Here is a 13,266-nt window from a genome sequence, read left to right as displayed (position 1 = left end):
GGAAGCTCAAAAATCTTTAAAGCTCTTGAATGAAAGCAATAAATGAAAAATCAATGTTGGAGTTCAATTGTTAGCTTTCATCAAATTGTAAATGAAGTAGAGAAGGTGTATATATAGTCCCAAATTATTTTAGACCGTTTGAAACCCTTTTGGAACGTTATACACACTGCCCAAGACAAAATAGCCGTTATTTTGTCCTTTTGTGCGGTTGAGCACTCGATAAATTAGCAAACTAATAAAATTTTAGGAGCGATCAAGAACTGGTTAGTAAACTAACGATTTTAGCAAACCAGTTAGCAAACTAAGTCAACATCTGCATATCTCAACTTGCAATGTCAAATGATTTAGACCTTAAAAAAATATTTCAATGGTAGTATCCAAGGTCATTATGAGAAAAAATAATCAGAAAATAAAATTTCATTTTTGAGCTCCATATGACTAGATTCTCATTCATTCTTTTTACAAAAGACCTAAGACTCACTCCTTAATACTATGCCTTTCATACCTTTTCTTTGAGTCTTGGCTTCCATAGTCTTGTCCTTTTCTTATTTTGAATTTGTCTTGAAATGCCTTTGAGTATCCTTTCTCCTTAGATGCAACTTCAAGAATTCTTTAGTAATAAGACAAAGAATCTACACATCACTTTTAAAGTTGGGTTAGATAGATTCTCTTTGAGTTTTGTTATCATCAAAATCAATGCTCATTTTGAGCTACACGGGGTCAACAATCTCCCCCTTTTTGATGATGACAAAACTCAACTGAATCAACAAACAAAAATAAAAGTGTGTGAAAGTTTATGTGAGTATGTAAATCCAAGTATAGTATACCGAAAATGCTCCCCCTAAATATATGCACATAATTTCCAAGAAATCTGTCATAAGCTCCCCCTGAATTTATGCTATAAAGCATTTTCACAATTCTCAAATATAAACACCAGTATAAACACATATTCATCAACACAAGTATCAACACATATTCTCATATCATCACACTTCACAAGTATATCAACACATTTCCATATTTCCATATTTCCATCAACACAAGTAAGTATGAACACATATTCACATCAACATATTTCATATTCACATCAACATATTTCCATTCTCCCCCTTTTTGTCATCAATCAAAAAGGAAACAGGAGAAAATAATCCAAAAAGAAGCAGGTCAGCCCAAAGTAGACGCAGAAGGTAGACAGAGCAAACTAAAAACCAAAAGTAGCAAGCACTAGTAAACTAAATATGCAAGAATCGTAACCAATTTTAGCAGAGGAGGAACCGCCTTTTCAAACCTTTTCTTTCTCCCATCAGTGTCTGAATGTATTTCTCTAAGCACCATCAAATCAGTCCTAGAGCTTTCCTTAGAGACAATCACATTCAGCTCTTTAAACACAAAGAATAAGAGATGTGCATAAGGCAATTTTCCAAATCCATAAGCTTTGCACATGTTCTTAAAAATCTAATATGCCAAATTCATTTTCACTTTGTTAACAATGTGCCACATGATACACATATCCAAGTGACTCAAATAACCATAGTAAATTGCTCTAAGCACCTTTTTCAAACTTAACCAAATTAAAGCCTGCCATCCTAGCAACATCCTTATGGGTGGAAATTTTATTTCCATCATTGGGCAATTTCAAAGCCGTAGCTATCAGTTCAACAGATACATCATATAAACTGTTATTCAAAATCATTTGTACATTCACAAACAGCCATCCATCCTTGAAACTCAAAAATCTCTTTGAATTGAAAGTTTACCTGATTGAAGTACTCCCATTTGATAAATTTTCAATCTAATAGTGCTTTATCCACTGAGCCCAAAGATTGGGCAGCCCCATTTTTGCGTTGGGTATCACTCTTTCGCATTTGCCGCTTCTTTTTCTTTTCTGGCGTCAAGCATGGGTTCGACGACCTTGGATGGGTCGGAAGACCCACTTGTTAATTTCGATTCTGTAAATTTTTCTTCCCTTTCAATTTCTTTCGTAATGCAAATGTGGATATCGTCTGAGGTCGATGAGGATGAGGAAGCAATGCAAGAATCGGAGATTTTCATTTAGCATGAGCCATTGACGAAAAAAAATGTGAAATTGAGTACTGGTTTTTCGGTATGTAAGAGTGGAGAGGAAAGGAGAGACGAGAGGTCTGATGGGTTTGGATATATTTTGCCGGAAAGAAAATGGGTTTATTTTGGAGGTGTCGTGAACCGAAGCAGAGGAGAGAGAGGGTGACGGTTTCGTGTGGCAGAGGATTTTAAGTTCTCTTGAGTCCCGCGCTTTTCTATTCCAGTGTACTTTCTCTGAACCTGTTTTCTTCCCCTTTTTTTTTTTTTATTTTAAACAAGTGTATATATCTTTATATGCACAAATAAATATTTTTACATGTCTGACACAGCATTGAGAATGTAATATCAAATGTGAAAAGATAAATGCATAGCTGGACACGCAGAAAATTTCAGCCATAATCACGTTTTGGTTTGAGATTTGAACAGTACACGATATAGCAAACTAATTTTAGTCACGCAATATTAGCATACAACTTAGTAAACTAATTTCACAAGTACACAAACAAGTTAGCTAATATTCTTTAAAGATTTTTCAGCAAACTAATATCACAGCAGATCAATTACACATTCAATAAAATGTAGATGATGTCATTATGATTTAGATTTCAAGCAAGTGATTCACACATACCAATTTCCCTTCTAATTCTACAAAAGGTTTCTTCATTAAGAGGCTTTGTAAAAATGTCAGCAAGTTGATTTTCAGAGGTAACAAACTCAATCTTGATATTTCCATTTTGAACATGATCTCTAATAAAGTGATGTCTGATCTCAATATGTTTAGTTCTTGAATGTTGGACTGGATTTTTGACCAAGTTTATGGCACTAGTGTTGTCACACCTAATTGGAACAAGATTATATTTTAGACCAAAATCTTCCAATTGTTGTTTCATCCATAAAATTTGAGCAACACAACTACCAGCAGCTATATATTCTGCCTCAGCTGTAGATAAAGCTACTGAAGTTTGTTTCATCGTGCAAGAAACTAGTGCAAGACCAAGAAATTGACAAGTACCTGAAGTACTTTTTCTATCCAGTCTACTTCCAGCAAAATCAGAGTCACTATAGCCAACAAGATTAAATGATTCGCACTTTGGATACCATAAACCAATTGATTGTGACCCTATGAGATATCTAAAAATTCTTTTAACTGCACTTAGATGGGATTCTTTTGGACATGATTGAAATCTTGCACACAAGCAAACACTAAAGTGTATATCTGGCCTAGATGCAGTAAGATACAAAAGAGAGCCAATCATACCTCTATAAAGCTTGGTATCTACTTCTTTACCTTTTTCATCACTGTCCATTTTAATTGTTGAACTCATAGGAGTGCCCATGCTCTTCAAATTTTCCATCTTAAATTTCTTTAGCATATCCTTGATGTACTTTGATTGATTTATGAAGATGCCATCTTTCATTTGTTTAATTTGAAGTCCAAGGAAGAATGTAAGCTCACCCATCATGCTCATTTCAAATTCATTCTGCATAATCTTAGAAAATTTCTTGCAAAGAGATTCGTTAGTAGCACCAAAAATTATATCATCAACATAAATTTGCACAATGAGCATATCATTATGATGCTTCTTAACAAAAAGTGTTGTATCCACTTTGCCTCTTTGAAAATCATTTTGTAAAAGGAATTTACTAAGCCTTTCATACCATGCTCTAGGAGCTTGCTTTAAACCATATAAGGCTTTAGTAAGTTTATAAACATGATTTGGATACTCATGATTTTCAAAGCCTGGAGGTTGTGCAACATACACTTCCTCATCAATATAACCATTTAAAAATGCACTCTTGACATCCATTTGATAAAGCATAAAATCCTTGAAACATGCAAAGGCACACAACATTCTAATAGCTTCAATTCTAGCAACCGGAGCAAAGGTTTCATCAAAATCAATCCCTTCCTCTTGGTTGTAGCCTTGAGCCACTAGTCTAGCTTTGTTTCTAACAACATTGCCTTTTTCATCCATTTTGTTTCTAAAAACCCATTTAGTACCAATAATTGAATGATCTTTTGGTCTAGGCACTAAATTCCAAACTTTATTTCTCTCAAATTGATTTAGTTCTTCTTGCATAGCAAGAATCCAACTTTCATCATTTTGAGCATCTTCAAAACATTTAGGTTCAATTTGTGAAACAAAAGCAACATTACCAAAATATCTTCTCAATTGTGCTCTAGTCATCATCCTTTGAGATGGATCATCAATAATGTCTTCTTGAGGATGATTTCTATGGAATCTCCATTCTTTAGGTAAATCTTCATGTTGTGGCTCATTTACTTGTAATTCTTCCAAATTTGGCATTTCTTCATTAATTTGATCTTCATTGGCATCATGGACATCTATTGTAGTTTCTCCTTGAGTTTCCTCATCTTTGTCATCAATTTGTTCCATTTCTTGACTTGATATTATATTTTCTTTTCCAAAAACCTGCTCATTATTATCATCACAAGCATTTTTCCTTCTAATAGAAGGGTTAGTCTCATCAAACAAAACATGAATAGTTTCCTCAATAACCAAAGTTCTTCTATTGAACACTCTATAGGCTTTACTCTTTGTTGAATACCCAAGAAAGATTCCTTCATCAGATTTAGCATCAAATTTCTTTAAGTTATCCTTCTTGTTATTTAAAACATAGCACTTACAACCAAATGCTTTGAAATATGAGATATTTGGTTTTCTTCCTTTCCAAAGCTCATAAGGGGTCTTTTTCAAAATTGGTCTAATTAAAACTCTATTCAACACATAACAAGATGTATTAACAGCTTCAGCCCAAAAGTACTTTGGCAAATTATTTTCACTCAACATAGTTCTAGTCATTTCTTGCAAAGTCCTATTTTTCCTTTCTACTACCCCATTTTGTTGTGGTGTTCTAGGAGCTGAAAAATTATGATTGATTCCATATTTATCACAATATTTCTCAAACAAATGATTTTCAAATTCAGTTCCATGGTCACTTCTTATAGATGAGATGCAAAAGCCTTTTTCATTTTGAACCATTTTACTAAACGAGGTGAATTTTTCAAAAGTTTCATCTTTGTGAGCAAGGAAAAATGTCCATGTATATCTTGAATAGTCATCAACAATAACTAAAGCATATGACTTTCCACCTAAACTAGTAGGAGTTACAGGTCCAAATAAATCAAGATGAAGCAATTCTAATGGCCTAGTGGTAGACACAATATTCTTAGACTTAAAAGATGCTCTAGTATGCTTTCCTAGTGCACATGCTCTACATTGAAATTCATTTTCATATTTAATCTTAGGAAGACCATTAACAAGTTCTTTCTTAGACAGTTTTGAGAGTGTATGCATGCTTGCATGACCCAGTCTTCTATGCCACAAATAACTAGAGTTATCAAGAGATACTAGACATGTACCATGATTAGTTTCAAAATTATTCATGTCAAGCAAGTAAACATTATTGGATCTATTGGCAATGAACAATGTATCATTATCTAAGTTATTGATTGTACATAGAGAAGAAGTAAACTTTACCTCAAAACCTTTATCACAGAGTTGGCTTACACTTAGCAAGTTGTATTTCAAACCTTCAACAAGCGATACATCTTCAATACAAGGTTTGGTGCCAATTGTGCCATTTCCAATTATTTTTCCTTTCCCTTTGTCTCCAAATTTTACATATCCTCCATCTTTCATTGCAATTTTTGAAAACTTGTCTTTTTCACCAGTCATGTGCTTTGAACAACCACTATCTATATACCATTTATCACTTTCCTTCATTCCTTTGCAACAAACCTCATTGTCGCTTTCTTCATCTTTTTGTGAGCTCTCAACTTTCTCCTCACATGCCATCAAACAAAGAAGAGCAGCCTCTTTGTCACTTGATTCATCATTTGAAGATTCTTCACTGTTGCTCCATACTACTTTCATTGCTTTCTTGCTCCTATCTTCTTTTTCTTTCTTCTTCTTGAGTAGTGGACATTTGGGCTTGATATGTCCAGGTTTGTGACACTCATAACATACAATTTCTTCTTTTGAATCTTTGAAATGTTTATCCTTGGGAGTATACTTCTTCAAGAATTTCTTGTATTTGCTTCCACCCTTCTTGAAAGCTCTTTTAAATTTTCTTGCAAGCACAGCCATTTCATCTTCATCATCACTTGAAATACTTGAGTTGTCACTTGAGTCAACTTTAAATGCAACACCTTTCTTCTTATCTTCATCCTTGTTTGACTTGAGAGCAATGCTTTTCTTCTTCTTTTGCTCATATTCAACTTCATCCTTCTTGTATACCATCTCATGTGCAATGAGAGAACCAATGAGTTCATCATAGGTGAAAGTCTTAAAATCCTTGGTATCTTGGATAACTGTAGTCTTTGCTTCCCAAGATTTTGGAAGTGATCTAAGAATTTTCTTCACAAGTTCTGCTTCCTCAAATTTTTTACCAAGTGCTTTGAGAAGATTTACAAGATCGGTAAACCTTGTACTCATATCTGCAATTGATTCTCCTGGCCTCATATCAAACAACTCATAATCTCGAATCAGAAGGTTTGCTCTGGACTCTTTAACAACATCAGTTCCTTCATAAGTCACTTCAAGCTTATCCCAAATTTGCTTAGCAGATTGACATCCTGAAACACGATTGTATTCATTAAGGTCAAGTGAGCAATGCAAAATATTAATAGCTTTAGCATTTATAGAGATTTTCTTCCAATCATTGTCATCATATTCATCTTCATGTTTTGGAACTTTTGTAGTTCCAGTACCATTCTTTTGAGGAACATGTGGACCATTTTTAATAATTCTCCATGCATCAATATCTACAGATTGTATGAAATTTCTCATTCTTACTTTCCAAAATGAATAATTAGTGCCATTGAAAAGTGGTGGTCTAGTGATTGAGTAGCCTTCAACTAAAGGTGCAGGTATACCGGCAGTATTACTAGATGAACTAGCCATTATGGATCACTCTAAGGTTGTAATACCCTAAGCAAGAGAGTCAAGCTCTGATACCAATTTGTTGTCCCAAATATAGTCCAAGAGGGGGGTGAATTGGACTTTAACAATTTTTCGGCCCTTGCTTGTAGCCTAATGAAAAATTGTGGCTATGTTCAACTAAGTGTTTCTCTATATGTAATGAAAATAATATGAGCTTCAACAATGTGTTCCTAAGTTGCAATTTAACCCTCAATCAATGTATATGGTAATATCTAACAAGGCATGCACCATACAATATACAATTGATTTCTCAAGTCACTTAATATGTCCTCAAATATATCAACTCAATCTTATTCAAACAACATTCAATATCATGTATAGTAAGAAAAATTTAAATTGCACAAAATTAAGGAGGTAAAGGTTAGAGAGATCAAACACAATGATTTTTATAGTGGTTCGGCTTAACTAGCCTACATCCACTCTCTCAAAGAACCCTCTTTGAGTCTTGTCTCCACTATTTGCTCTTTTGAAGGCAAGAGACCAAAAGCCCTTTACAACACCAAGCTTTACCAAGGTAGCTTGAAACCTCTACAAGTGCTATCACAAGCACTTTCTCTCTCAAGCTTCAATAGGTGCTTGTACAACCTCTCTTGAATGCAATTTAATATTTCAACACTCACTCTTACTCAATACAAATCAAACTATAAAGAAGAGATGAGTAGATTTGCCAATGGAAGCTCAAAAATCTTTAAAGCTCTTGAATGAAAGCAATAAATGAAAAATCAATGTTGGAGTTCAATTGTTAGCTTTCATCAAATTGTAAATGAAGTAGAGAAGGTGTATATATAGTCCCAAATTATTTTAGACCGTTTGAAACCCTTTTGGAACGTTATACACACTGCCCAAGACAAAATAGCCGTTATTTTGTCCTTTTGTGCGAAGTTGAGCAGCTCTGATAAATTAGCAAACTAATAAAATTTTAGGAGCAACAAGAACTGGTTAGTAAACTAACGATTTTAGCAAACCAGTTAGCAAACTAAGTCAACATCTGCATATCTCAACTTGCAATGTCAAATGATTTAGACCTTAAAAAATATTTCAATGGTAGTATCCAAGGTCATGATGAGAAAAAATAATCAGAAAATAAAATTTCATTTTTGAGCTCCATATGACTAGATTCTCATTCATTCTTTTTACAAAAGACCTAAGACTCACTCCTTAATACTATGCCTTTCATACCTTTTCTTTGAGTCTTGGCTTCCATAGTCTTGTCCTTTTCTTATTTTGAATTTGTCTTGAAATGCCTTTGAGTATCCTTTCTCCTTAGATGCAACTTCAAGAATTCTTTAGTAATAAGACAAAGAATCTACACATCACTTTTAAAGTTGGGTTAGATAGATTCTCTTTGAGTTTTGTTATCATCAAAATCAATGCTCATTTTGAGCTACACGGGGTCAACATAAACCTGTCATATGCTGGGTTTAGTGGTGCAATTCCTCCAAATCTTGGAAACCTCTCTAGCTTGCAGTTCCTTGATGTCTCTTATTGGGGTTTAACTGTTGATAATCTTGAATGGGTGAGCGGTCTTCTTTCACTAAAATATTTGGCAATGAATTCTGTACACCTTTCAAAGTTAGGAGGAGAATGGATTGAGCCATTAAACAAGCTTCCACTTTTATCTGAGTTGCACTTAGAATTTTGTGGTTTATCTGGTTTCTCCTATTCTCTTCCTTCTCTTAATTTTACTTCGCTTAAAGTCCTAAACCTTCAGGGCAGCCTCTTCAAGGCTAAGTTGCCAACTTGGCTTGCGAACATTAGCAGCCTTGTATCTGTTGACATCGGAAATAGCATGTTGACTGGAAGGATTCCACTTGGTTTTGGTGAATTACCAAATTTGCAGTCATTGAAGCTTAATTATAATTTGAAACTCTCAGCAAGTTGCTTCCAACTATTTGCAAGAAGCTGGAAAAAGATACAAATTCTTGATTTATCTATCAATGGGTTGCATGGTAGACTTCCTACTCTTCTTGGAAATATGACATCTCTTATTCATTTTGATTTACACTTCAATTATATTGAGGGTGGGATTCCAAGCTCCATTGGCAAGCTTTCTAATTTGCAGTACATTGACTTGTATTTAAACAACCTGACCGGAAGTTTACCGGATTCAATTGGCCAGCTCAGGAATCTTGTCGAACTCCGGTTGAACGGTAACTTGCTTCAAGGTTCCATTCCTTCTTCTATTGGAAAGTTACAGTATTTGACTACCCTCACGCTTGCGTCAAATAAGCTAAATGGTTCTCTGCCTGCTAGCATTGGACTGCTCTCTGAGTTGTCTTCCCTTGATGTTTCTCTCAATAAATTGACAGGTGTTATTTCAGAAGCACATTTTCGTAGGCTGGGGAAACTGGAGAAAATTGATCTATCAGAAAATTCTTTCATTCTAAATGTCAGCTCCAACTGGGTCCCTCCTTTCCAAGTCATTTTCTTGCAGATGGGTTCATGCCATCTGGGTCCTTCCTTCCCTTCTTGGCTTAGATCTCAAAAACAGGTCCAAGTTTTAGATTTCTCCGGGGCTGGTATTTCCGGTTCTATCCCAAAATGGTTCTGGGACATGACTAGCATTATAGCCTTTTTGAATGTTTCTTTCAATAGTTTAGAGGGTCATATACCAAATCCATTCAATGTAACTTCCTATGCAAATGTTGATTTGAGCTCCAACCAATTCAAAGGACCCATTCCTCTTCCAAATGTCTTCTTACTAGATCTTTCTAATAACCAGTTTTCCGGTAGTATACCAGAAAATATTGGTCAAGTCATGTCAATGTTGTCATTTCTTTCACTTTCTGGTAACGAGTTGACCGGTGCAATCCCAGTCTCAATCGGAGAGATATCGCTCGATGTCCTTGATCTCTCAAAAAATAACTTGGCAGGAAGCATTCCTTCAAGCATAGGAAATTGTTCTTCTCTCACTGTTCTAGACCTTCAAAAAAACAATTTGTCTGGTGGGATTCCAAACTCTATAGGTCAGATAACTGGGCTTCAAACACTTCACTTGAGCAACAACCAACTCTCAGGAAAAATTCCATCATCTCTTCAAAATTTGTCAAAGTTGGAAACTTTAGACTTGGGAAACAACATGTTGACAGGAAATTTACCACGATGGATTGGAGAAGATTTTCCGCGTCTCAGGATACTTAGTCTCAGGTCAAATAAATTTTCTGGAGAACTTCCCTTGGCACTTTCAAATTTGAGCTCCCTGCAAATTTTGGATCTGGCGGAAAACCAATTAAATGGTTCCATTCCTGCTAACTTGAGCAATCTTAAAGCCATGACTCAACAGCAGAACGTTAACCATTATTTGCTTTATGGAACTCTTTCTGAACATCACAATTACCAAGAGAACATATATGTGACCATAAATGGCCTTGAATTAAGGTACACTAGGACTCTTTCCCTGCTAACCAGTATAGATATGTCTGGAAACAATTTCAGTGGAGAACTTCCTGAAGCAATAAAAAAATTAGTTGGTTTGGAAGTTTTGAATCTATCAAGAAACCACATCAGTGGCCCGATTCCTAAGAGCATTTCAGAATTGCGTCAGTTGTTATCTCTTGATCTCTCAGGCAATAGGCTTTCAGGTCCTATTCCCCAAAGCATATCTTCATTGACATTTCTGGGGAATTTGAATGTGTCAAACAATAACTTGTCAGGCATAATACCTTCTACAAATCAGATGTCAACTTTTAATGCATCCTCTTTTGCTGGGAACCCTGGTCTATGTGGAGATCCTCTGACGGTGAAGTGTTCGAATGATTCAAACAATGGAGGTGACAATTATCCAGATGGTGGAGGGAAAGCAGATCAGGCTGACAATGGCAATGGCTTCATCGATAAATGGTTTTACATGAGCATTGGGGTGGGATTTGCAGCAGGTTTATTGCTTCCTTATTTAGTTTTTGCGATGAAAAGGTCTTGGGGTGGAGTGTACTTTGCATTTGTGGATGGAACTGCTTATAGATTGTCAAGTGAGAAAATGAAAGCAGCTACAAGAAGAAGAAATCGGGGCGCACGCTGACGTTTTTCATTTTTCTTTTGCAAGTCTTAAATTTCTTATACAATCTAGTGAAGTAATTCAGCAAGTCTGGGATGTTAAAGTTGCTTGAATTTGGAGAAAGGAAAATTTAGGAATAAACTTTTTGGAGGGATTATTAAGTGCTCTCATCATGTGAGATTCATCCAGCATTTTGTAAGTAAGGAGAATTCGCTATTTTGTAAAAGATGGAATACTGTTTTTATATACACCAGAATATTTTATAATCTTCCAACTTAGTTGTATGCTATTTTTTGATTAATTAATTTAAAAGAGTTCAATTGCAAAAAATTATTTATAAAAAAAAAATTTAAAAATTCTTTCACTTTTTTTTTGAATGAAAATTTTGTTTAATTAAAAAAAATTAACTCTTTTATTTTAAACTTAAAAATTAACTAAAAAATCAGTTAAATTGAATTCTTAATAAGAGGAAAATTCTTCCAGCATTGACATTCTTCCATGACATCTACTAAGGAAGTCCAAAAGTTTAGTCCAAATGTTTTTAAAATTATAATTTTACCTATAAAATTTAATGATTTTTTTCAAAAATTACTGTTTACTCTGTAAAATTTTTTAATTTAAAATTTTACTTGCAAAAAATTTACTGTATTTTTTAGAAAATTATTATTTACCCCCTAATATTTTTATTTTTATTGTGGTCTTTGCACTTCTATGTAAATTTCTTTTATATTTTTATATTATTCAATTTTTAATCTTTTAATATTATGTATTTTTATTTTAGTCCACATATTTTTATGGAGATTTCATTTAATTTCTTTTTAATATTTATTTTTGGCTCTTTAAAGATTAATTTCTAGTTCCACCCCTAAGTGTTGTCTTGGACTTTTGGGAAAGAATGTAAATAGATTGTTAGGGAAAGAATGTAAATAGATTGTTAGTGTATTAGAGTTAAACTCTGTTTATTTTGTGAAAAATATTTTTTATATTTTCTAACATTTTAAAGTATGTAGGAAATAAATTAATGAAAAATATTTTTTTGATAAATAGAAAATTAAGAAATTTTATCGACTTTAATATGTATCAAATTTTTATAATATGTATTAATTTTTTTAAAAAAAATATATAATAAAAATGATAATTTTAAATTATTTGACATTTTAAATAAATTAAAAAGTAATAATAGCTGAATTCTAAATAACTAAGACCATATATATATATATATATATATATATATATATATATATGGTAAAAAGTCAAGCAGTCAAAGTGATTTAGAGGAGAAAATTGTTAAAAAAAAACATATGATTTTCAAATTTTTACAATTTTATTTTATATTATAAAAATTATTACTTAGACTCTTACCTTTTATCAATTTTATCCTATCATTAACAAAATTATTATTTTATTAACAGATATATTATGTAAATTATCACATCATCTTTCACATTATACTAATGATAAGATATAATTATTAAAAATTAAAAAGTACGAGGTTTAATTAGAAATTTAATTAGTATAGCTTAAAAAAATTAAAAGTATAGGGCCTTATATAATTTTTTCTAAAATTATTAGATTTTAAAATATAAATTACTAATTATTATATTTTATGTAGAGTATTAATTAAAATATATAAATTAAAATGGTTCGAATGTCATTCAAGTAATATAATTAAATTTGGGTCTTTAAAATACTTACCGGATTCAAAAAGAATAATTTTCACTAGTACTTTATGTATTGTTATTCCTAACATAGGTTAAAGACTAAAAAATAATTTTTTTAAAATATTTACTATAAAAATTATATATAATTAATTAAAATATATAGAACTACAATAATAATTAGCTTTTCATAATTAGATAAAATTAGTTATATAAATCATTTTTTGCCATTAATTATGTTTAATACTAATTTTGTACCAATATTCAAAGATTATAAATTTTTTCAAAATTATTTCCTTTCATGTCATTTTAAGTATTTTTCTTTCTGTTTTCTTTTTTTTTGTACTATTTTATTAAATTTTTATATTGAAACATTTTCATGCCAATTAAATTAATCCAAATCTAATTATTAATTAATTCTTAATTTTAAAAATAATTTAAAATTTTATATAAATTAAAATAAAGTGAGAAAATTATAAAAAAAACTTTATACTTTTCAAATTTTTTATAGTTCTCTATACTAAAAAATTACTAATTAAATTCCAATTGCACCTTATTGTGGCCTAATGTGACATCTCCATGGCAT

General features: G+C 32.5%; 2 protein-coding genes across 2 annotated transcripts; one reads left to right on the top strand and one right to left on the bottom strand.

The window, feature by feature from the left end:
- Window positions 1-6,300: 6,300 nt before the first annotated feature.
- Window positions 6,301-8,422, bottom strand: LOC110659325 (uncharacterized). The gene is made up of 3 exons (XM_058134445.1): window positions 8,208-8,422; window positions 6,367-6,661; window positions 6,301-6,304 (listed from the first exon to the last, which is right to left on the bottom strand). The coding sequence occupies exons 1-3, from the start codon at window positions 8,230-8,232 to the stop codon at window positions 6,301-6,303; spliced, it is 324 nt and encodes a 107-aa protein (XP_057990428.1). The 5' UTR covers window positions 8,233-8,422.
- Window positions 8,423-8,577: 155 nt separating this feature from the next.
- LOC131172905 (receptor-like protein EIX2) lies at window positions 8,578-11,046 on the top strand. Its single transcript, XM_058134444.1, has one exon. It carries the CDS (start codon window positions 8,578-8,580, stop codon window positions 11,044-11,046), a length of 2,469 nt encoding a protein of 822 aa, XP_057990427.1.
- The last annotated feature ends 2,220 nt before the right edge of the window (window positions 11,047-13,266 follow it).

The sequence above is a fragment of the Hevea brasiliensis genome, chromosome 14, assembly GCF_030052815.1.
Source record: "Hevea brasiliensis isolate MT/VB/25A 57/8 chromosome 14, ASM3005281v1, whole genome shotgun sequence".
NCBI classification, from domain to species: Eukaryota; Viridiplantae; Streptophyta; class Magnoliopsida; order Malpighiales; family Euphorbiaceae; genus Hevea; species Hevea brasiliensis.
The sequence above is the reverse complement of the archived record's forward strand: the minus strand, read 5'-3'. Positions and strand labels throughout refer to the sequence as shown.